The 22,173-nt window shown below is 41.1% G+C and overlaps 1 protein-coding gene across 5 annotated transcripts in view; it reads left to right on the top strand.

Moving 5' to 3' along the window:
* Positions 1-22,173, top strand: part of NEK10 (NIMA related kinase 10) — a 115,773-nt gene that overhangs the window by 64,906 nt on the left and 28,694 nt on the right. For 3 of the 5 annotated variants that reach the window (XM_083577660.1, XM_083577659.1, XM_083577663.1), the window contains exons 24-31: positions 3,292-3,421; positions 4,539-4,609; positions 8,523-8,736; positions 10,107-10,290; positions 10,629-10,715; positions 20,285-20,333; positions 20,754-20,791; positions 20,896-21,036. In XM_083577660.1, the coding sequence (XP_083433786.1) occupies positions 3,292-3,421; positions 4,539-4,609; positions 8,523-8,736; positions 10,107-10,290; positions 10,629-10,715; positions 20,285-20,333; positions 20,754-20,791; positions 20,896-21,036 (914 nt within the window). The remainder of the gene's footprint in view (positions 1-3,291; positions 3,422-4,538; positions 4,610-8,522; positions 8,737-10,106; positions 10,291-10,628; positions 10,716-20,284; positions 20,334-20,753; positions 20,792-20,895; positions 21,037-22,173) is intronic. The other 2 variants (XM_083577662.1, XM_083577661.1) reach the window with 1 other exon arrangement.

The following is a 22,173-nucleotide window of genomic DNA, read 5'->3' on the forward strand; positions in this document are numbered from 1 at the left end:
CATGAAAACAAATCAGTAAAAATTCTCTTCTATAAATAGCATTATGACATAGCTTTCCAAGGATATCAACTTATTTTCTATCTTTCTGTAATTTGTACTACATATATACATTCTTCTGTATTTCCAAGTCATTTTCATAAACGTGGATCCCATAACAAAATACTTGGAAGATTAAATTATCTTCTGTGCTGCTGTAAATGTTTTGTTCAACTGCCAAACTCATTTTAAGATTGAGTTTAGCATTCAAGAAGATTTGTTATTAAATAAAAAAATACGATTTCTGCGTAAGAGGAGCAGATGCGGAGTCCTTTCAGAGAAAACACAGAGCACGGCTCAGTCTGTTTAGAGAAAATGAAAAGAATGAAATTGAAAAATGTCCAACTAATCTGGCTTTGTTCTTGCTGTAACTATTTGTTTAGCAAAGGATATGCTAATCTATCTTCACCAGAATACTAGTGAAGTGGGAATCTCCCTGCTTGAATACAAGGTGCTGGGCTGAAAGCTTAAAAGCAAATATTGCAATTACCTGAATATAGCGTTTGTAAAATCCAATTGACTTAAATATCCAACACCTAATTCATATGTTAATCACATGCTTCTTGGCTAAAGCCATTTTACTGTAGTGCAGAATTCTATTACTAAATTCAGTCCACCATGCAGATCCCACTCTGCAAGACTACCATGTTTCCCTTTATTTCTATCCCTTCCTCACAAGTTTCAGTTATTGCTGCAGTGGTGTACTGTGTGTGTGTGGGGGGGGGGGGCAGCACCACAGGAGCGGTTGCCCAGGGTGCAAAATGTTGACACCTGATGCTGCCTCAAAACAGCCACACACTTCCATTGTTGGGCTGCGTTGAAAACGGCTTCTCCATGTGAACCAGGAAGTGACCTCTCCAGACAATGGAACGACTCTTCTTTTCTTATCTCTGCGACTGCAATCTCCTGAGTGATGCAGATGCCTCAGGCCAGTGGCTTTCAACCAGTGTGCCATGGCACACTGAGGTGCCTTGAATGATGGTCAGGGGTGCTGCAGACAACACTGGCCTCTGTCCCTGTTTCCTGCCCTCCCTCCTCTGATGTCCTCTCGTGTCTCTGCCTCCCAAAGGCTTGCACAGATGTTTGTTGCAGCAGCCCTGGCTACAAGCTGCCCAGGTTAATGGTGCCTCTGGGGCTGGCCAGGGGGTGCTGGTTGCCAGGAGCTGAAGCGGCCTTGGAGCAAGCCCAGCCTGCCAGCCCTTGCAGTTGGGAATGGACAGAAGTCCCAGGCCGCTGTGGGACAGTGTGAGGAGGCACCTCTCTTTGGGACGGAGATGGGGGACAGCTCAGAGACCGGGGCAGCAGCAGCTCCCAAGGAAAGGAGGCTGATGGGAACACTCCACAAGGGAGTGTGCTCAAAAAAGGGTGAGAGGCTGCCAGTTCTGCAGGCAAAGCGTGACATAACTGGGCTCCTGAGCCCCACAGGGGTGCTGCAGAAAGAATGTAGTTGGTCAAGGGAGCCATGAACTCAAAAAAGTTGAAGGCCTCTGCCTTAAGCAGTTGAATGCACATGTGTACTCCATCCATTTCTCTCCCACCCCCTCTCTGCATGGCCCAAGGCACTGGCAACCCGTGCTATGCCACTGGTTAAACGCTAGATTTTATTTTTCAGAGGGAGGAGGGACTGACATTATTGTGTGTCTGTTCCAGTACCTCTCAGGACACCATGCTCAGCTCAGCTTCCAGAAGAATTTTTGGAGACCTGAACATTTTTTCACTGTTAAATATCTTTCTTAGTTGGTCATAATAAAGGTATTACTCTTCTCTCGCTCGCTTCCTGCTCCCCCCTCGGCTTGTTTTTGTAAGGGTACATTTCATATAACTTAATTGCCATATGTTCCTTATGGAAAACAAAGCCAGCTGTATCTCTCCAGTTTGCCAAGCACAGATCATAGCAGTACCATCCTTAATTAGCTTGCTTCCCTGAACCTTTTGTATGGGTGGGGGAGGAGAAGGAGAAGGGAGGGGGGGGAAACCCTTAGAATTTGTGAGACAGGCACATGACAGGCATCAATGAGAACTTTGTCAATTTTCAAACTGTTTTTTAAACGGTGAGTGAAGTAGATGAAATGTGAATTATGTGAATAATTCTGATAAAAAAGATTTTAGGGAGGAGGGTTGAACATAAATCATGCATTATTTGATTTTAAAAGGGTTTGGCTGGTGGAAAAAAATGACTGATTTAAGGCTTCAGTTGACTAAATTACATTAGCTTGGCCAAAGATGGGAGGGGGAGGAAAAAATAATTGATTTGCTTTTGTGATATTGGCTGGAAAGCAATAAATACAGAAGGGGAATGCATCTGAAGATCATCAGTTCCAACCTCTTACATGAAGTTAAGGCAGTATTTCCTGCAAATAGGAATAAAGACCTCTTAAAGGTAAAGGGACCCCTGACCATTAGGTCCAGTCGTGACCAACTCTAGGGTTGCGGTGCTCATCTCGCTTTATTGGCCAAGGGAGCCGGCGTACAGCTTCCGGGTCACATGGCCAGCATGACTAAGCCGCTTCTGGCCAACCAGAGCAGCACACAGAAACGCCGTTTACCTTCCCGCTGGAGCGGTACCTATTTATCTACTTGCACTTCGTGCTTTCGAACTGCTAGGTTGGCAGGACCTCTTAGTGAGTAAATTTGGACTTGGGTAATTAATCTCCTGGAAGTTATTTACCGTATTTTTTGCACCATAACACTCACTTTTTTCCTCCTAGAAAGTAAGGGGAAATGTCTGTGCGTGTTATGGAGGAAATGCCTACGGGTGGCATGCCTACGGATTTTCCTCCTCTAAAAACTACATGCGTGTTATGGTCGGGTGCGTGTTATAGAGCGAAAAATACGGTAATCCTATGTTCATGGTAGAGATTTGCTGAGAGAGTAGTAAAGTGGGCAGACTAGAGGAAGGATTAGTGGGGTGAATCATGGCTATGTTTTACACATGTAAGGAAATTGTAGCGTAGTCCAATTTATTTAATATTGCAATACCATCTGGATAATTAAAAAAAATAGGGATTTGGGGGGGGGATTGCATCTGTTTAGACAGATATGAACATGTAAGTAGAAGCAGTTATCACGTTTTGTGTTGTAAGCATTCATAAACATTCTGATGTGCGAACGATACCTTCTGCAAACTCTGAATTGTTTAGTATTTTCCCTAAAGCTGCATTTGTGTGGCAGGTAGTAGCCTCTTCCCTGAAAATAATATTGTGACCTGTTCTATCTCCGTTATGGATTTTTTGAATTTTGCTTTTATTCGCCTAGCCCTGAAGTTGTGAAGAGCGAGCCATATGGCGAGAAGGCTGATGTCTGGGCTGCAGGATGCGTCCTTTACCAGATGGCAACTCTCAACCCTCCATTTTACAGCACCAACATGCTCTCCTTAGCAACTAAAGTATGCAGGTTTTCTAGTTGAAGCCATTTACCTTTGCGTGTTCATGCACTTTTATGAATGCCCCTTCCTTCCTCCTTTTGAAATAAAAATGCTCTTTATGCAGCGTTTCCTCATCGCACATGGACATTACAGCAGTACCAGAGAAGCTGTTCTGATGGTTGCTGTAGTGGTATAGACTAGGGAGTGAGCCTAACTCCTAGTGTTGGATTAAGGTTATGATGGATCTTTCTGCTGCCCTGCCCTGACTCTGACACATTATACAGTGGTACCTCAGGTTACATATGCTTCAGGTTAAAGACTCCGCTAACCCAGAAATAGTGCTTCCGGTTAAGAACTTTGCTTCAGGATGAGAACAGAAATCGGGCTCCGGTGGCGCGGCAGCAGCGGGAGGCCCCATTAGCTAAAGTGGTGCTTCAGGTTAAGAACAGTTTCAGGTTAAGTACGGACCCCCGGAACGAATTAAGTACTTAACCTGAGGTACCACTGTATTCACAAATAGGTCTTATTATGTCTTTCTTGTCTCCCCACATCCATCTCCTTAAACTGAGACACACTTCACATCAAGCAATCACATCAGTTACTATTACTGAACTTTATAACGTGTTCACTTTTTTCTTTTTTTGTATTTGCTATCCCTCAAAGTCTAGACTAGCAAAAAGACTCTGCAAATTTCAGGGGCTTCAGAATCAAGCAAGTTCTTAATAAGTTTCTATAAAGAATAAATTTTACTGAAAATCAAAGATACTCAGTAGAGAAATTGGTGGGTCTCCGTCATGAAATTCCTGATTGACCAGATTTGATTTATTAGTTGTACCCCGCTTTTCTGTCTGTGGACATATAAATTGGCTTAACCGCTTAAAAATATATGATTAAAGGCAGGATCATCATTAGTGTTTGTGGTGAATTTTGGATGAACTTTCTGCATGGAAATTTCTTTGTATATTTTTGAGTGTGATACGTGCATATGAGTCAAATTCATGGTATATACGTGCCGCAAGGGCATTGTGAAGATAGGTTGATTGTGTGCCTTGTTGTTCAAGGGGCAGATTGAAACCCAGTTTATCCATAACATGATATTTTTCTCTTGTTGTCAGCAAAGTATTCATTTATTTTACAGATAGTTGAATCTGCCTATGAGCCAGTCCCAGAGGGCGCCTATTCTGAAAAGGTTTCAGCGGTCATTAAAAAGTAAGTGTCTTGTGGAAAAGGTCCTTTTACTCTAAGTGTAAAGAGGATATGTGGCCACAGAGCTAATAGTACAATTTAAAAATGTGAGATGCCACTGAAAATATTGCCAGTCGAAGTAATTAATTGCATAATTAACCTCTCCAGTAACATACTGAGGTGGTGAGTGCAGACTGGATTGAAGTCAAAGCAGGAGTCTTGAGAAGCAAGAGGGGAGGGAAACCGCAAGTTTTGTACAAGTAGGATTTTTAAAAAAACCCCAACCCACTGGAAAATAAAAATGGAAAATTTGGTGGGATGTCCTGCTTGGAGGGAATGAATGACTGGCTCTAACTCTAAACAGAAACATTCCAGTTAGGAGGGCGGAAGAGACACTGCAATATTTTGTTATTCTTTATTTGTCTATAAGATAAAGCTCATGCCATAATTTGGCTGGTGTTTATCCTGCCCCAGGACTGAGTCTTCCATCATACTCACTAAAATTGAATAGAATACATGATAAATACATGCTAAAGCTATTTTTAGCCATCTCGCCCCTTCTTTTTCCTGTAAGACCAATTGCAGTCGTTAACAGTCATCAACAGGTTTACCACACCTATCAGCCAATCACCCATTCCCACCACCCTTCTGAGTCATACCCCTCCCCACCCTCTCACTATATATAAGGGTCTGGTGACTTCTGTTTCAGTGTATCTGAAGAAGTGTGCATGCACACAACAGCTCATACAAATGACAAACTTAATTGGTCTCTAAGGTGTTACTGGAAGGAATTTTTTTATTTGGTTTTGAACAGAAGGCAATTATTTGGTATATCAGGTACATTCCTTCTGCTCCTGCACCATTTGTTATTGCCATTGTTGTTGAGAAAACTCCAGGCCAGCCTAGCTGTGACTCTGAAGATGCAGGAATGCATGTTTGATTATTTTTCCCCTCTCTTTTGGTAAAAGCAGCTGTGTGGCCCCTAATTTGGATTGGGACTCCCGCCCCCATCTGTTTTTCCACGGAGAAAAGAAAACAAGGGATTAGAAAGTTCTTGACGGATTTCAGATGGGTCTTTTCCAAGGGAATCCTATCATATTTACTCTGTCATGAAAACTGCTTAAAAATCACCTTAGGTATATGGGTGCCTGTATGCTTCTCTTTCGATACCTAGGTGGCAGCTTGAATTAAGTCTGTGATGCTCTCCCCTTTGCTGTCACCCATCCAAAGCAAGGGTCCTTCCAGCTGTTTTATCGAAATAAATACTTAAATAAAATGGAGAAGCATTCCTGCATCTCTGATGGCATGTCTTGTTTTTCCTCAAGGATGTAGACTTCATGCACAGTTGAGCTGCACCCAGTATACAAAGAAGCATAAAATTCATACAGTATAGTGTGGGGCCCAGGTGTGCTCAGGCAAAATTTGGGGGGCGGGGGGCAGTGGAACTAGCTGATTGGAATTGCTTTCCATGAATGCACGTTGATTATCATCAGTACAAATCTCCAAATTATGATTACAAAAAAGTTCATAACATAATGATATACAAAGAAGAAAAATACCCTTTCTGGTTTTTTGTGTGACTTCTGTTCACCTTCCACTGAGCGATTTTGCAGCTTCTGTTTAAAACTGAACCTACAAGGGAAGAATTCTGTCTGATATGTTCCTTACATGCTGGGTTAAGTCCTGCTGGATTAGACCGAAGGCCAATCGGTGCAGCACCTTGCTTCCTACAGTAACCAAACATATGGTATTTCCTGTCCAAACGTATTTCCTGCCCGCAAGCAGGAAATACAGAAATAACCTCTCTTTTGCTGTTTCGCCCCAGAAATTAGTATTCAGAGTCATGGTGCCTCCAATCATGGAGATAGTATATGTCCTTCATGACTAGGAGCCATTGAGAGCTTTATTCTTCATTAATTTGTATAATATAAGAATGTAAATAAAATCAGTTCCTGGCTATTCCAGTGTGCATCCTCATTCTCTTGATGGTCCTGAATGGTCATTTTTTCTAAATGGAATTCAGCATCTTGATCACAGTGGGAATGTTCCTAAGTGTAAATGATGTCAATCTAAGTATGGCTTCAGAGCTGAACCTCTGGCTACTCACCCTGAATCTCCCACCCCTCACATCCCGGTTCCCTGACAGCTTGATGCATCTTACCTCACTTCCCCAGCCCGTCCCCTGGCCGCTACAGACTCCCTGCTTCATTGGACTAACATGAAGAATTACTTGTATCGATAATTAGTTCTGTCTCAAGAGCCGGCAAGACCACATAACACCGGTCTTGAAAGACCTACATTGGCTCCCAGTACGTTTCCGAGCACAATTCAAAGTGTTGGTGCTGACCTTTAAAGCCCTAAATGGCCTCGGTCCAGTATACCTGAAGGAGCGTCTCCACCCCCATCGTTCTGCTCGGACACTCAGGTCCAGGGCCTTCTTGCGGTTCCCTCACTGCGAGAAGTAAGGTTACAGGGAACCAGGCAGAGGGCCTTATTGGTAGTGGCACCCTCCCTGTGGAATGCCCTCCCATCAGATGTCAAGGAAATAAACAACTATCTGACTGCAGCCCTGTTTAGGGAAGTTTTTAATGTTTGATGTTTTATCGTATTTTTATTATCCTGTTGTGAGCTGCCCATAGTGGCTGGAGAAAGCCAGCTGGATGGGCGGGGTATAAATATATTATTATTATAAGAACTTGAGGGACGCGGGTGGTGCTGTGGTCTAAACCACTGAGCCTCTTGGGCCTGCTGATCGGAAGGTCAGCGGTTCGAATCCCCGCAATGGAGTGAGTTCCCATTGCTCTGTCCCAGCTTCTGTAAACCTAGCAGTTCGAAAGCACGACAATAGGTACCATTGGGCTGGGAAGGTAAATGGCATTTCCATGCACTCTGGCTTACATCACGTTGTCCCAGAAGCGGTTTAGTCATGCTGGCCACATGACTTGGAAAGCTGTCTGTGGACAAACGCCGGTTCCCTTGGCCCGAAAGTGAGATGAGCGCCGCAACCCCATAGTCACCTTTGACTTGACTTAACCATCCAGGGGTTCTTTACCTTTACCTATTGGAACTTGATCAAACTTTGGCTGTTAGCACAAGCGAAGGACCTGATCTTTTCCATGCTGCATTTTTGCTCTTATCTACCTATATGAGCAAGGTTCTCCTGTCTGCCTTTGGCAGAGTTGCTATGATATTACAAGGGGGATTTTGTTGTAATGGGAAAAGGGGCCTAAGAAAGAAGCAACAGAAGTTCATAGTAATGAAGGGAAGAGTTGAATGGAAGGTGAGCAAGTATGAAAGGGGAAGGAAATCTGATAGAGGAAACAAGCAGAGAGGGTCACATGACTGGGAGTTAGCGAGAAGAGGTCCAAAGTTCACATACTTATTTAAACAGAGCACAGGCTGTAGTATCTGCTGTGATCTTAAGTGGTGGTATTAAAAGAAGCATGTAATCAGCTGATTCCATTAATATTTACTTACTTGGTGTGACAGTGTAATTTGCTAGAGATGCCATTTGGGTTATCACAATAATCACTTTGCTGACAATTGACATTGTTCTAACGTAAGATATAAACAGATAGCAATACAGAAGAAGATAGGAATGAGCTTTAAAAGTGCAAAAATGGAAACACGATGGTGGATTTAATTATGAGAGATCATTTTAAAACGAGCCTGGTGATTATTTTTATGGGCATTCCTAAAATGAAAATTATTCCTGAATTCACAGCACAAAAAGAAATCTGTACAAACCAAAGAAATAAGCAACATCCTTAAGAGCTTTGCAGTGGCAAATAAACAAAATGTTTATTTAGATTTTTTTTAAAAAAACACAGAATGCAGAATGCATATGCACAGGTGACCACTCAAAGAATTACAGTTACAGGTAAGCAGCCAGTCACCATCATAGATTGTTTAAATAATGGATGCCCACCCCCCATAGGTGCTTGACCCCGGATGCAGAGAGTCGCCCTGACATTGTAGAGGTCAGTTCCTTGATACCAAATGTGATGATGAAGTATTTAGACGGCTTATCAACCTCCCAGCTTGTCTTGGAGAGGAAATTGGAACGCGAGAGGAGGCGTACCCAGAGATATTTCATGGAGGCTAATCGAAACGCAGTCACATGTCACCACCAGCTTGCTGTATTATCTCAGGTAAGCAAATGCCTTCAAATACATTGTTGCATATAATATAGCCTTATGTGACTGCAAGGGACCGTTGGACCAATCTGCCCAACTGGACGTGCAGAAATACTGTGTATGTAGGAGTGCATTAAGGGACCCGTGTGGCGCTGTGGGTTAAACCACAGAGCCTAAGACTTGCCGATCAGAAGGTTGGCGGTTCGAATCCCCCTGATGGGGTGAGCTCCCGTTGCTCAGTCCCTGCTCCTGCCAACCTAGCAGTTCGAAAGCACGCTAGTGCAAGTAGATAAATAGGTACCGCTCCAGTGGGAAGGTAAACGGTGTTTTCGTGCGCTGCTCTGGTTTGCCAGAAGCAGCTTAGTCATGGTGGCCACATTACCCGGAAGCTGTACGCCGGCTCCCTCGGCCAATAAAGTGAGATGAGCGCCGCAACCCCAGAGTCATCCGCGACTGGACCTAATGGTCAGGGGTCCCTTTACCTTTACCTAGGAGTGCATTGGCCCGCTCTCATGCTTGTCACTGGTGTGTCGTATAATGTTATCAGACTTCCAAGCATGCACCCATATATCTAATATGGCTAACTGGCTCCCCAAGCTTGAAGAGAGGAAACACCATGTGTGCAGCCACCAAAGTGTTCCCCTCTATTTAACATTGCTTGGGACTGTGAAAGCTTCGTTTGCAATTCTAGTTCTCTCTATTAGTGGGGAGTGTCATTGGCTTAGAACACACAAAGAGCAAATGTTCCTCTAAATTGGATCTAAATTGCTGAGGCTATTACTGTGAAAATCCAACAAAAGGAGCTAAAGAAGCATCAAATCAGAAGCAACCTGCTAATCATATTTGAAATCGATCAAAAAACAACTTAACCTCTCTAAATCAGGTGCTTTTACGCAGCAAGATAATTCACTTACAGATTAAAGTCAGTAATCAAGATCATATAGCATATCTGAAACATGTTTTGAACCAGCCATTTTTGTGTACAATTCTATGCTAGCAGAGTTACTAATGGTTCTTAAAAGAAACCGAGGGAAATTTATTGCGTTGCTTGAACACTGTACAGTGGTACCTCGGGTTACATATGCTTCAGGTTACAGACGTTTCAAGTTACAGACGCCGCTAACCCAGAAATAGTACCTCGGGTTAAGAAGTTTGCTTCAGGATGAGAACAGAAATTGTGCTCCGGGGGTGCGGCCGCAGCAGAAGGCCACATTAGCTAAAGTGGTGCTTCAGGTTAAGAACAGTTTCAGGTTAAGAACAGACCTCCGGAACGAATTAAGTACTTAACCCAAGGTACCACTGTATAACCCGAGTTACCACTGTACCCAGGTTGTACTTCTGGAAGCCACACGGTCAAAGGAAACCATTTCTGTTCTCTTTTGTAGGAACATTATGAGAAATCAAGCCTTAGCAGCAGTAGCAGTGGAGCAGCCAGTTTAAAAAGCGAATTTTCTGAAAATACAGATCTTTTGACTGAAAACTTCCATCTAGCTTCTGGAAAAGATGAAGAGAAAGCTTGCGATTTAACCTTGTCGGATGATAACTGCACTTTAGAAAACTCAGAAAAAGGTAGTGATGAATGAGCAGAATGAGCATTTTTAGTACTTTCACCATGCTGGGTTATTTTCGGGTGGTGGTGGTTTTGGTGGGGTGTGTGTGTTGTTGCTCTTATTTTTTATATCTTTATTCTGGATCTTCTTATTTCTGTGGAAATTGTTCAGTTTGGTAGTGTACTTTTTGATGTTTTATTTACTGCTTATGACTACTTTTGTTACGTTTGTAGTTATGTCATTTTTTTATATGTTGCAAGCCACCTTGAGCACGGCTTTGATTTTGGAAAGGTGATATGCAAATAAAATGATTGACTGGAGCTGGATAGAAAGGTTTGTTTCCGCTTTTATGTACAGATGTCTTCTCAGAATTAGATGATGAACTGGACGTATCAGATAATTCCAGCAGTTCTAGTTCAAGTCCTCTTAAAGAATCAGCGTTTGGTAAGTTCCTTTAAGCAAGAGTTCTAATCACCAACATTTTTACTTATGGATCTGAGCATGTATTGATACAGGTATGTGAGTCATAGGTGGAAGTATGACTGGTCTAGAATTTTCAGCTGAGGAGTCAAATGAAGTTGTCTCGGACGGAAGAAAAGCAACATCAGGCACTTTGGCTCACAGGAAATTCTCTTATTTTGAAGCAAATTCATATGAGCAGCAAATATATTCCAAGGCTGAACTTCTGTATTTCTAGTAGCATCCTTTTCCTGCTCATTTCCAATGCCTGCAGGAATACGTAAGTCGATGGGTTGCATCCAGAGAAGCTTCCCCCATGGGTTGGATTCAAAAAAAGCTGGCCATTGGATTTAAACCAAAAAAAGCTGGCCATTGGATTTAAACCAATGGAAACAGGGCACAGTTGAGACAGTGTGGCTTTTAAAGACATAGGGTTGTATCCATTGCTATGCCAGTGGGGTTCTGACACAGCAAGACTTTCATTTCTTCTCTTCCCCTTGTGCCCCACCCCTCAATCTGCTCTGGTGGGTCCCCCAACTCTCCTGAGCTGATTTTGAGGCTGCACAAGGGACAGGAGAGGAAGAGGAAATTCTGTTGCACACCCAGAAAGCCCTTGCTCCCCCAGAGCTATAACGCTGACCTTGGTCAATATGTATGTAGTTGTGATTTGAGAAATGAGCCCTGATTCACAGTGGCGTTGTAGTAATTCAAGCTTCGTATGTTGAAACATTATTCATTTCGTATAACACCAGCATCGCCATTGCAAGGGCAAATATGAAGAAATTGTAATAATGGGAAGATTTTTTTTTTCCATAAAATATTTATTGAAGTTTTCAAAAGAATTTAAAAAAAACTAAAAAACAAAAACAAAACACACACACACACACACAAAAAAAACCAAAAGCAAACATATATCTTTCATTAACATTTTTCCTTGACTTCTCCACATCTCCTCTTCTTGTATTCCAATTCAATTTTTAGTTCAACAAGTTCCTATCCCCAAATTTTACCTTATTATATTTAAATCCTTTTGTTTAACCAATTTTGACATAAATCTCAATCTTGATACATCAAATCTTATTCTTAATACCTTTTTCTAAAGTCGACCCCAATTCCGTTTCACGATTTCCCCATTTTAATCTAAAATAGCAAAACAGATTATTTACAAAAAAGAATATATTTATACCGCCTTTGGATACCCAAAACCCCACTCCCCACTTTTCCCGGTTTCAATCCCCAACCAATGTCCATCAATCCATCTGGTATCAGCCTGGTGATCTCACATCCGAGGCCCTTAAATCTCTTTCCTTTCCTCTCTGCCGGTTTTTCTGATAGTCCTTTATGTTAAACGCCAGATCTCGGAGAAGCTCTGTCCCCATAAGGTCCATACTTCTTCCTGCCAGGCCACCATATTTAAAATTGTAATCCAAATCTTGTTTTTTACTTCTTTTAAGACCAAATGTCCCAAAAACTCCTGCTTCCACTTTGGTCAAATTTATCTTTCCCTTTAAGTCCATCTTTACAGGCCTCTGGCCTGCCAGGTCTCCATATTTATGATTGTAATCCAAATCTTGTTTTTTGCTTCTTTCTTTGATCCTCTGCTGCATTATAGCTCCTCCTTCCTTTCCCTCTAAGTTGTCATATGTAGCTTCTTCAAATTTCTCAAGTTCCTTTTCTTGTTCAGCTGCAAGAGTTTTTAGTTCAAGGGCACAGTCTTTTTGTTCTGGTACAGAGACTTGAGTCGAGTCCCTTCCAATTTCCACAGGTTTGTTTGCTTTTTCATTCAATATTATGACATTTTTAGCCAAAACAATGCTTTGTTCATGAAGTTTTCCCAGGCTTCGAAATATCTTCTCGAGTGCCGTCTGTATTTTTCCACTTACAGCCATTCTGTAATGTCCCAGAGCCCCCTCTAGGGGAGTGCTGGTTACTTAGTATTCCTTCCAGTTGTAAATCCAAAAGTCCTTTATTTTCCTTGGTTTTCGACAATTTGTTACCTATATGTAACCAATATAACCAGCCGAGGCAATAGAAACAAAGTTCTCTCTCTTTTTTCCCTCTCAGCTTTGACAGCTAATTTGACAGCTGTCAAAGTCTTTTAAATCTCTCCAACAGGCTCCCTCGCGGATCGCTCCCGGGTCCTGGGGGAGGGGTATCAATCCACTTTCAAAAGTAATTCTTATCCTCCAGCACATTCACTTATACTGCCAAAACGTGAAATTAGTTACTTTTGACTTCCCACGAAGAAAATGTTCTTTTCAACCTTAGTTATCTAGTCCTTGCTTTAAAATGTTTACAAAAGGGGGAGACGGACTTCCTCTTTACGCCTTCCCCGCTCGTGCCGAATCAAAAAGGGGTGATTTTTAATGTCCAATTTCCGTAATACTCACGGGTTGTTACTTTTAGTCCAAATTTCAAAGGAAGAAGTCAGCGCTCTCCAACCATGGCATGCGGCTTCGCTTCGCGGAGACGGGTAGACAGCTCTCAGCTCCGCGCCGCTCACCCCCGGTATGTTCCGGAGCCTTTAAAAAGGCTCCTTTGCAGCGGGGGGGGCGCAAATGGAGCCCGCCAAGCCTTCAGTTCACAGGCTTCCCCGCCTGTGATTTTTTTCGGGTCCCCGCTTCGCCGTAGCGGTAGAACCCTAGCTCCACGAAGCAGATTTCCTCCGGAGATCGGAGGAAATCCGCCATTACAGTTGCTGGCGCTAACCGGAAGTCCGTAATAATGGGAAGATTTTAGCTATGGCCTAATAGAAAAGGTGAAGTGTGCTATTGGACTCCATTATAACAATTACATGTTTGACAATAATAGAAACACAGAATTGTAGAGTTGGAAGGGACCACAAGGGCCATCCCCTGCAATTAGTGGTTGATAGATATATGTATCAGGTAAGTCTGTGTAGATACAACTGATGCCAGTGTTGTCTAGAATTTGGTTGCTGATAAAGGGAGGATAAAATCAGGAAAGTTCACTTCGGTTTTCAGCTACCAAGCTTACTTGGTTAAAAGTGGTTAGTCATAACTATGGTTTAGAGCATGAGAACTTAGGAAGGCGACTCACAAGAAAAGTCAGTCAGGGCCCATAACTGATAATGGGTGGATCCAGAGCCAAATGTGGGTGGAGTCTGAGGAAAAAACCAGCGGTAGTTGTAGGAATGCAGGATCTGTATCTCGCATGAAAACAGCCTGAAGGTCACATGCAGACCACAGGCTATTAACCCCAGATGTTGGGAAATAAGCCAGTTTCAAACCATGATTTATGATTCTGGTATATTCTCCTGAATCACTGTTAAAGCTAACCACAGTTCTTACTCCAGGTGAAACAAGTAGCTGCGATTAGTTGAAAACAAGCACAAGCTTCTGTTCGTCTCACTGAAGACTGAGAGGGGTGTGTGTAGCTGTGTTTAGTGGTACAGTGCTACCTCTGGTTAAGTACTTAATTCGTTCTGGAGGTCCGTTCTTAACCTGAAACTGTTCTTAACCTGAAGCACCACTTTAGCTAATGGGGCCTCCCACTGCTGCCGTACCGCCAGAGCACGATTTCTGTTCTCATCCTGAAGCAAAGTTCTTAACCCGAGGTAATATTTCTGGGTTAGCGGAGTCTGTAACCTGAAGCGTATGTAACCTGAAGCGTATGTAACCCGAGGTACCACTGTATATCCAATGCAGCCAATGGATGCTTAGCTTGAGAACTGTGAATACATCTCAGAGTGGAAGGAGCTATTTGGGGTAAGCGTCTTAGTAAGTTGTGTGCATGATAAAAAAACAACAACGATCACATGGTGCAATGCTGTTCATTGAAGCATTGGTCCGCCTAGAAACATGCAAGATTAGATGAAGAATGCAGCAGCTCTTTTCTAATTCAAGGTGAACTGAAACTGTGTTGCACTACAAACCTCTGAGGCTGGATAGATGAGGGGAAACCAAATCACAGATCTTGGCATCCCATGGTTGCAGCAGGATGTTAGATTAAGATATAGAACACTTGTATTTAGAAAGTCTAAAATTCCCCACTTGAGAAAATTCTGCAACCAGAAATCAAAATGTGCCAGAGCGTATTTAGCACAAAGTAATTAGAACTGCATACAGCTTCTGGTCTTTCCCCTTTGTTTTTCAACAAAAGATGTGAATAATGAGCAATAAGACGTTGGTTAGCGGAAAGTCATGTAGAAACAATCCCAAGCCTTGGTCTTAGAATCATGTAGATTACCTTCGGTTTCTGAGCCTTCGTATTTAATGATTTTCTTACCCAGATAGGAAGGATAGAAAAAGTGTGTTTTGCTTTTTTAAAATGAAAGCTGAAGTTCTGAGGCAGGCAGTGGGTTCAGTGATGGAAGCCAGATTCTATGGTCTGCAATATGATTATGGCCTTTACTTTCCGAAAATGTTTCAGTTATAAAGAAATAAAGTGATGCAAATAAAAGGGGGAAAAAAGAAAAAGGCTCAAAAATATGTAGAAAGAAACAATATGTGAATATAGACATTATTTGAAAAAATTAGGATTATGGTCTTGTGGAATTTCATTCTTTGGTAAAATGTTCACATGAATATAAATGTCAATTAGGAATACTTTAAGATAACGTTTGTGCCCCCCCCACTAATTTCCTTTCAGAATGACATTTTTCAGATGTATTAATATGAATTAATCCCTCCACTCTCTTAGATACAGAAAATATTTATTCTTATGGCAATTTAACTATCTGCCCAAATTAGAAATAATAGACTGCCTTTAAAGCCTTCTTCTGCGTCTTTACACCTTTGTATTAATGTTTTAGAAAGCATCAGCTCCCTTTTAGGCAATCAGCTTTCTCTCTTACGTCAGGTCTGATCAAGTGGATCTAATACCTGTTGTGGCAGATAAAGTGTTTGCTTATGCAGTTTTAATTGCCACATTGATCTATACAGTATAGTGTTGTTGGTGTTGGTGTTTTTTAAAAAAACATTATTTGAATGCCACCTATCTCTTTGCTTGAGACTCTTCGCTCACATTAACAAAAATAATAAGCTCTCACCAGTTACCTATAAACTCATTAATTCTAGTCAACATTTCTAGAACTGTAGCGCTGCAGGGCTCAGAAAATAATTATAGAAGAATCACACATTTTAGATTACGTTTTACATGAACACGGACGTATTGATGGATCCCACTAGGTACTGTATGCTATTGTCTAAGAGTTTGTTATGGTAGGACTGGGTGATTTTTATGGCCTCCTGTCATTTCCTTCTGCTCTCTGCAATTAAAAAACCTTCCTTCTTTATACTCCCTTGTCAAACTGTGTCACTTAAGTCTTGTTTAGATTGCAAGTCTGTCCTTTTTTGACTTTTTAAAATAAATATGGTTTTACCGATTTCCATTATATAACAATTACAAAACCAGGGGGTAAATATGGAAACAAAATCCCAGTTTAACCCCCCCCCCAAGGATGGGTCAGTCTATTTAAGTTTGCTGAAGTCCAACAGGAGTAGATACAAATGACTCTGACAAGTATTATATGGAAAGCTTTATGAGTATCTAATGAAACAATCACATGTGGATCCCTTGATAGTTTTCCATAACATACTGCAAGTTTAATGGATAGCAAGCAGTGCAATTTCTGTATTTACCACAGTATCGGCCACACTAATAGCACTAAACTAAATGTTACATGATTAGCCCATAAAAATATGCATTCCTCTTTGCAAGTTTCAATGTGCCTTCTCCTCCTTTGAACTGAAATTGGGGTTCAGGGATGGGAAAAGGAACACACACACACACACACAGTCTTATGATGGTCCGATATCCCCCACCCCCAAACCAACCTGTGGTCACTGTAAGAAAACGTGCTTTTTAGTTGCATGTCTACTAGATATCTAAAACTTGATTTCACACACATCTGACTTCTAGGTCTTTTCACATGCCAGTGGGCAAGCCCCATTCCATCTTGGAAGGGCACAATGTCTGCTGGCATGGTCCAGTATAGATCCAGAGGCATTTTTGTCCCATCTCCAGCCTCTCGTTAATTTCTGACCACTTGGTCTAGGTTACAAAATGGTTCCAGACAGAACTAAATTCAAGCTCAAGCGTAAAAAATACGTCTCCCCACCCTGCCTAATTTAATAGTAACTTATTCACATTTTATGGATTATGCTCAAGTGCTTGGAACAATTTGTGCCTGCCTCTGGGAGAAGAAAAGTGGGGCTGTTGTTTATTGTTTGTGTTTATGATACAATAAAAGAACTAACGAGTGCAAATAGAACAGAGCTAAGAATGAGAAAAAAGAATGCTCCCCCCCTTCTATTTGCCAAGGGAAACAATTGCTAAATCTAAGTGTCTCTGCTTTGAGTAGTGCAACTCTTGACAATCAACTGTGAAGCTTTCCAAACAATAAATGTTTTAGATACATTTTTTCTCTCGTTAGCTCGTCTCTCTTTTTCTCAGAGTGTGCTGTGAAATTGTTTTTATTCAATGTGCCCTAGATTACCTTGGAGAGCAGCCAATAGGACACAAATGAGATCAAGCGCCTTGCCCTGAATTCATTAAATAAAACCTGTGAACATGGAGGTGAACTTCCGTTCTCTTGATTCTCTGAAGCTGTTAGTTATCATACTATTGTGATGATGTATTCTTTCTGACCGGTCTATCACATCAGAACCTTCTAATTCGCACTGAAGCTAGGTTTTAAAGACAGCTGAGCAAAGTCTATATAATGAGAACAGATCAGAAGAATGCGGACAAAATTATTCATACCAGACTCACTTGTTTTGAAACAACTGAAAACTGATTTATGGTGTTTCAATGTAGTTAAGGGTGTACCTGGTCCCACGCAAGAATATTTGGACGCTGCTTCAAAAGCGTAATGTGAGAGGGCCTGTACATCCCTTGTATCTCCTCTTAATCGGGAGTGGGGAACCTGCTGTCCTCGAATTGTTCTTGGATTCCATCTCCCATCAGCCCCAGAAACAGCAAGTGGTCATGGATGATGGGAGTTCTAGTCCACCAATATCTTCTGTGCCACAGGTTCCCCAATCCTGTTATCCATTCCATATTATGTTTGGCTACCCAGATCTGTGATTAGGTCTCTGCTTAAGACCTAATTTGATTTACTTACCTTGATGGGTTGCAACGGCTTCTCATTTTGGGCTACAGCTTGTCAGTGTTGGTTTTCTGATACTGCTCCAGTTAGGCAAGCCCTTTCACTTGATAAATTTAAGATACCTTTGCTGATCCTTGTTTGCACCCGCTATATATTTTGGGAAGTTGTTTGTTCTCTATGCATTTGGACATATATTAAGATACCAAAACATAGTTTTACATTATCGTTCCTGAGATCAAGGAGCAGAGATCTCCATCTAGGTTTGGATGCCATTTTGAATCAAGATGGGTTGGACTAAAACTTTCACAACTCCACTGATTCTAAATGCACTAAATTTCAAAACTGTAGTGATCTTTCGGTTTATTAGAATTCCCAAGCCACACCAGGTAGGAGGCTGCTAGGTTGTTTATATTTCTCTGCTATTTTCTGCACCTGGCATTATATTGGTACCATTTTTCATATAAAGGTTATTCTAATTGCACACTGTAAGACAAATTGGGAAACTGTTAGACTTTAAGAATGGTTTGGTGATGCTGCAACAACTAAATGGTATAGAATGTTGTCCTAATGCAGAGCCAGAATGATGTAATGGTTAGAATGTTGGATTAGGACCTGGGAAACAAGGGTCTAATCCCCACTCAGCAATGAAGCTTGGTGGATGACCTTAGATCACTCACTTAGCCTAACCTACCCATCAGGGTGTGACGTTGACACGAGAGTGCTGGAGGTGAAATAGTTAAACAGGTTACCCAATCAGGACGCAGGGGGTGGAGTCAGAGGGAATATACAACCAGCTCGGGGGGGGGGGAGTTCGTTGGGAGTTGGGTGGTTGGTTGGAGTGGGAGTGAATTGGGATAGAGTCTGTGGGGTGGTTGAGTTAGTGTAGCGAAATAAGCTTAGTCAGGAACAGTTAGGGGATAGGAAGACAAGTTAATATCTGAGAGGTGGTTTAGTGAGTGAGAGCAGGTAGCAGAAGTTATAGGTCTGGATAGGCACCCCATGAATGTAATTGACTGAGCCCGTTTATGAAACCACACTCTTGTTAAACTGTAATAAATAAACAGAAGTTTATGTTCCAATTTAACCCTGACCGGACTCAGTATTGTACCAGGTAGGGCCTGGGTGGTGGCAGCGAGAAATAAAGTGGTGGCGCAGGGATCAATAGACGGTGAAACGTCCGGGGACCGTGTGTGATCACCACACAGGGTTGTTGTGCAGTTAAAATGGGATGGGGGAGAACTAAGTACATCACCTTCAACTCCATGTAGGAAATGTTTGCTATTAAAGCAAAAAATAAATAAATGGAAACCTGGTAGAGGAAATAGGAAATCAGAGGAACTGAGAATTTGTAAGAACTACCTGATAACTGCAGGAGTAGAGTAGGATATCGCCCTCCAGCTCTCCAGCTCCACACATGGGTATAACACCTGGATTTCTAATATGAAGGCAGTTCCACCATACATGCATCAGATTGGCTCTTGTGCTTTTGCACATTTTCAGCAATGAGATGATAATTCCTAGGTGTTTTCTTTAAGGCCTCCAGGATGTCAAAAGCCTCTTGCAATGGTCTTATAATAAGATGTGTTCAAAGTGACACACAGAAAACTTCCATTCCTGTTTCCCATGTATATCTCCACTTGTGATCCATGTATTTCAAGATGCCTATTCCATACTTGGCAATAACTGCTGCATTTAGAAATCTGAATTTTAATTAAAATTTTGGAAGATTAAGTCTGGAAATTCTATAAATTAGCAAAGTTTGCGGCTTTAGTAGAAGACAACAGAATGTTATCATATGAAAATAATGGAGAGAGGTAATAGTCAAAGATGATAATTGCTTTAGTTGTTTTAAACTAAGAATGTGGGTACTTGATAAATTGAATGATGGTTATGAAAAGAATCAAAATTTCAAAAAATAATTGGTGATGTAATAGAGGAGAGGGCATTAACATTATACAGTTACTTTAACATTAATTCTACCAGTGACACGATAGACACCAAAATACAGCTCCTTTGGGGACATAAAAAAGAAACATAATATATTGTGCTATTTGAGTATCAATGTTACAAAAATAATAAACATATTACAATAAGTGATAGCTGTGTAAAAATTACAGTAGACTCTTTAGACACTGACAGAAAGAAATAGGCATTTATTACCTGAAAAGTCCTTCTAAAAGAGTGGGGTAGAAATGCATTTTATAATGAAAGCAATTTAGTAGGTTTGCACACAGCTGTTTTGGCAAGCTAGTAGAATTTTCTTACGGTTCACTAGCCTGATTAAAATGTGGTATTTAGAATCTGTGTGAATCATTATGCACTGCATACATATTGGTTCACTTTATTTTTAGAGCTATCTTTTATTACCAGTTTCTTTTAAAAGTTGCTATGATAGGATAAAAATGTTGGGAGACTGAATCTATTTCTGGCATCTGAAAATATTTCCAGCATTAAGAATATATCAATTGTGCTTTCATTACAGGTATTATAAAACGAAGCTTCAGCGCTTCTGAAAGACAGACTAACGCAAGGTAAGCCTGCAATGTAAAATCTTTGGCCAGCTTTAATCTTGAGTTCTCCAAAGCTGTGACTGTATAATACAATACCACAGAACTTAGAAATGTTTAAAATTAGGAAATATTTTCCAGGATGTTGAAATCACACTGGATGTCCTTACCAACACTTAAGATTGCATGGGCACCTCTGAAATCTTTGCTTGCAAAGGCCAAAACCATCAAAGTTTGTCATGTATTTTTTTAAAAAAGCGTCACAAAATAATATCCCAGCAAATTTGCTTCTTTGGTGGTTCCACAGGGCGGGCGCCACTACCGAGAAGGCTCTCTCGGTAGCAACCTCTCACCCAGAAACTGACCAGACCGGAATACCACATTGAGTTTCTAATACAAGGATTGTTGGAATTTTTTTTTATCAATATGCTTTCTGTTTTACAGAGATTATATTGGACTGCCAGGATCCAGACCAAGACCAGGTAATTTCACACCTGCAACAACAGTGGAAATACTTCTTGCTGTTTCTGCACTCATTTAAAGTTTGTTATAGTTTCACACGCAGTTTCTTCTTTTATTCCTTCAGCTTTGCTGCCCTTTGATCTGCTTCTGAAAGCTCCTTCGCTCATGTTCAGGGCCCACGTTCAGAAAATAGAGGACTCGTTAGTAACAGGGTGGAAGTCCCATAGCCTACCAGCTGTGATTCTCCGCAATCTGAAAGATCATGGTAGTACTTAATAGTATAATTTTTGCACTCAAAGTTATAACAGAACAAAGATTCCTTTCCAGTTTAGAAATAGTGTAGATGTATTCTTGAATAGAAAGAAATACATGGATAAAAAAAATCTCAGGAAATTCAAGTCAAGAGTTTCCCAGAGATCCCTGGAGCTTTACAGCAGCCTTCATCAGGCCGGTGCCTTTCAGATGTTTCCAACTACCACTTCTCCCCAGGTTTTGAGCTTTCTTTTTTTCCCCATAAAATATTTATTGAAGTTTTCAAAAGAATTTAAAAAAAAAACAAAAACACACACGCACACACACACACACACAAAAAAAACCAAAAGCAAACATATATCTTTCATTAACATTTTTCCTTGACTTCCCCACATCTCCTCTTCTTGTATTCCAATTCAATTTTTAGTTCAACAAGTTCCTATCCCCAAATTTTACCTTATTATATTTAAATCCTTTTGTTTAACCAATTTTGACATAAATCTCAATCTTGATACATCAAATCTTATTCTTAATACCTTTTTCTAAAGTCGACCCCAATTCCATTTCACGATTTCCCCATTTTAACCTAAAATAGCAAAACAGATTATTTACAAAAAAGAATATATTTATACCGCCTTTGGATACCCAAAACCCCACTCCCCGCTTTTCCCGGTTTCAATCCCCAACCAATGTCCATCAATCCATCTGGTATCAGCCTGGTGATCTCACATCCGAGGCCCTTAAATCTCTTTCCTTTCCTCTCTGCCGGTTTTTCTGATAGTCCTTTATGTTAAACGCCAGATCTCGGAGAAGCTCTGTCCCCATAAGGTCCATACTTCTTCCTGCCAGGCCACCATATTTAAAATTGTAATCCAAATCTTGTTTTTTACTTCTTTTAAGACCAAATGTCCCAAAAACTCCTGCTTCCACTTTGGTCAAATTTATCTTTCCCTTTAAGTCCATCTTTACAGGCCTCTGGCCTGCCAGGTCTCCATATTTATGATTGTAATCCAAATCTTGTTTTTTGCTTCTTTCTTTGATCCTCTGCTGCATTATAGCTCCTCCTTCCTTTCCCTCTAAATTGTCATATGTAGCTTCTTCAAATTTCTCAAGTTCCTTTTCTTGTTCAGCTGCAAGAGTTTTTAGTTCA

Source organism: Podarcis filfolensis, assembly GCF_964270895.1.
Source record: "Podarcis filfolensis genome assembly, chromosome: 12".
NCBI classification, from domain to species: domain Eukaryota; kingdom Metazoa; phylum Chordata; class Lepidosauria; order Squamata; family Lacertidae; genus Podarcis; species Podarcis filfolensis.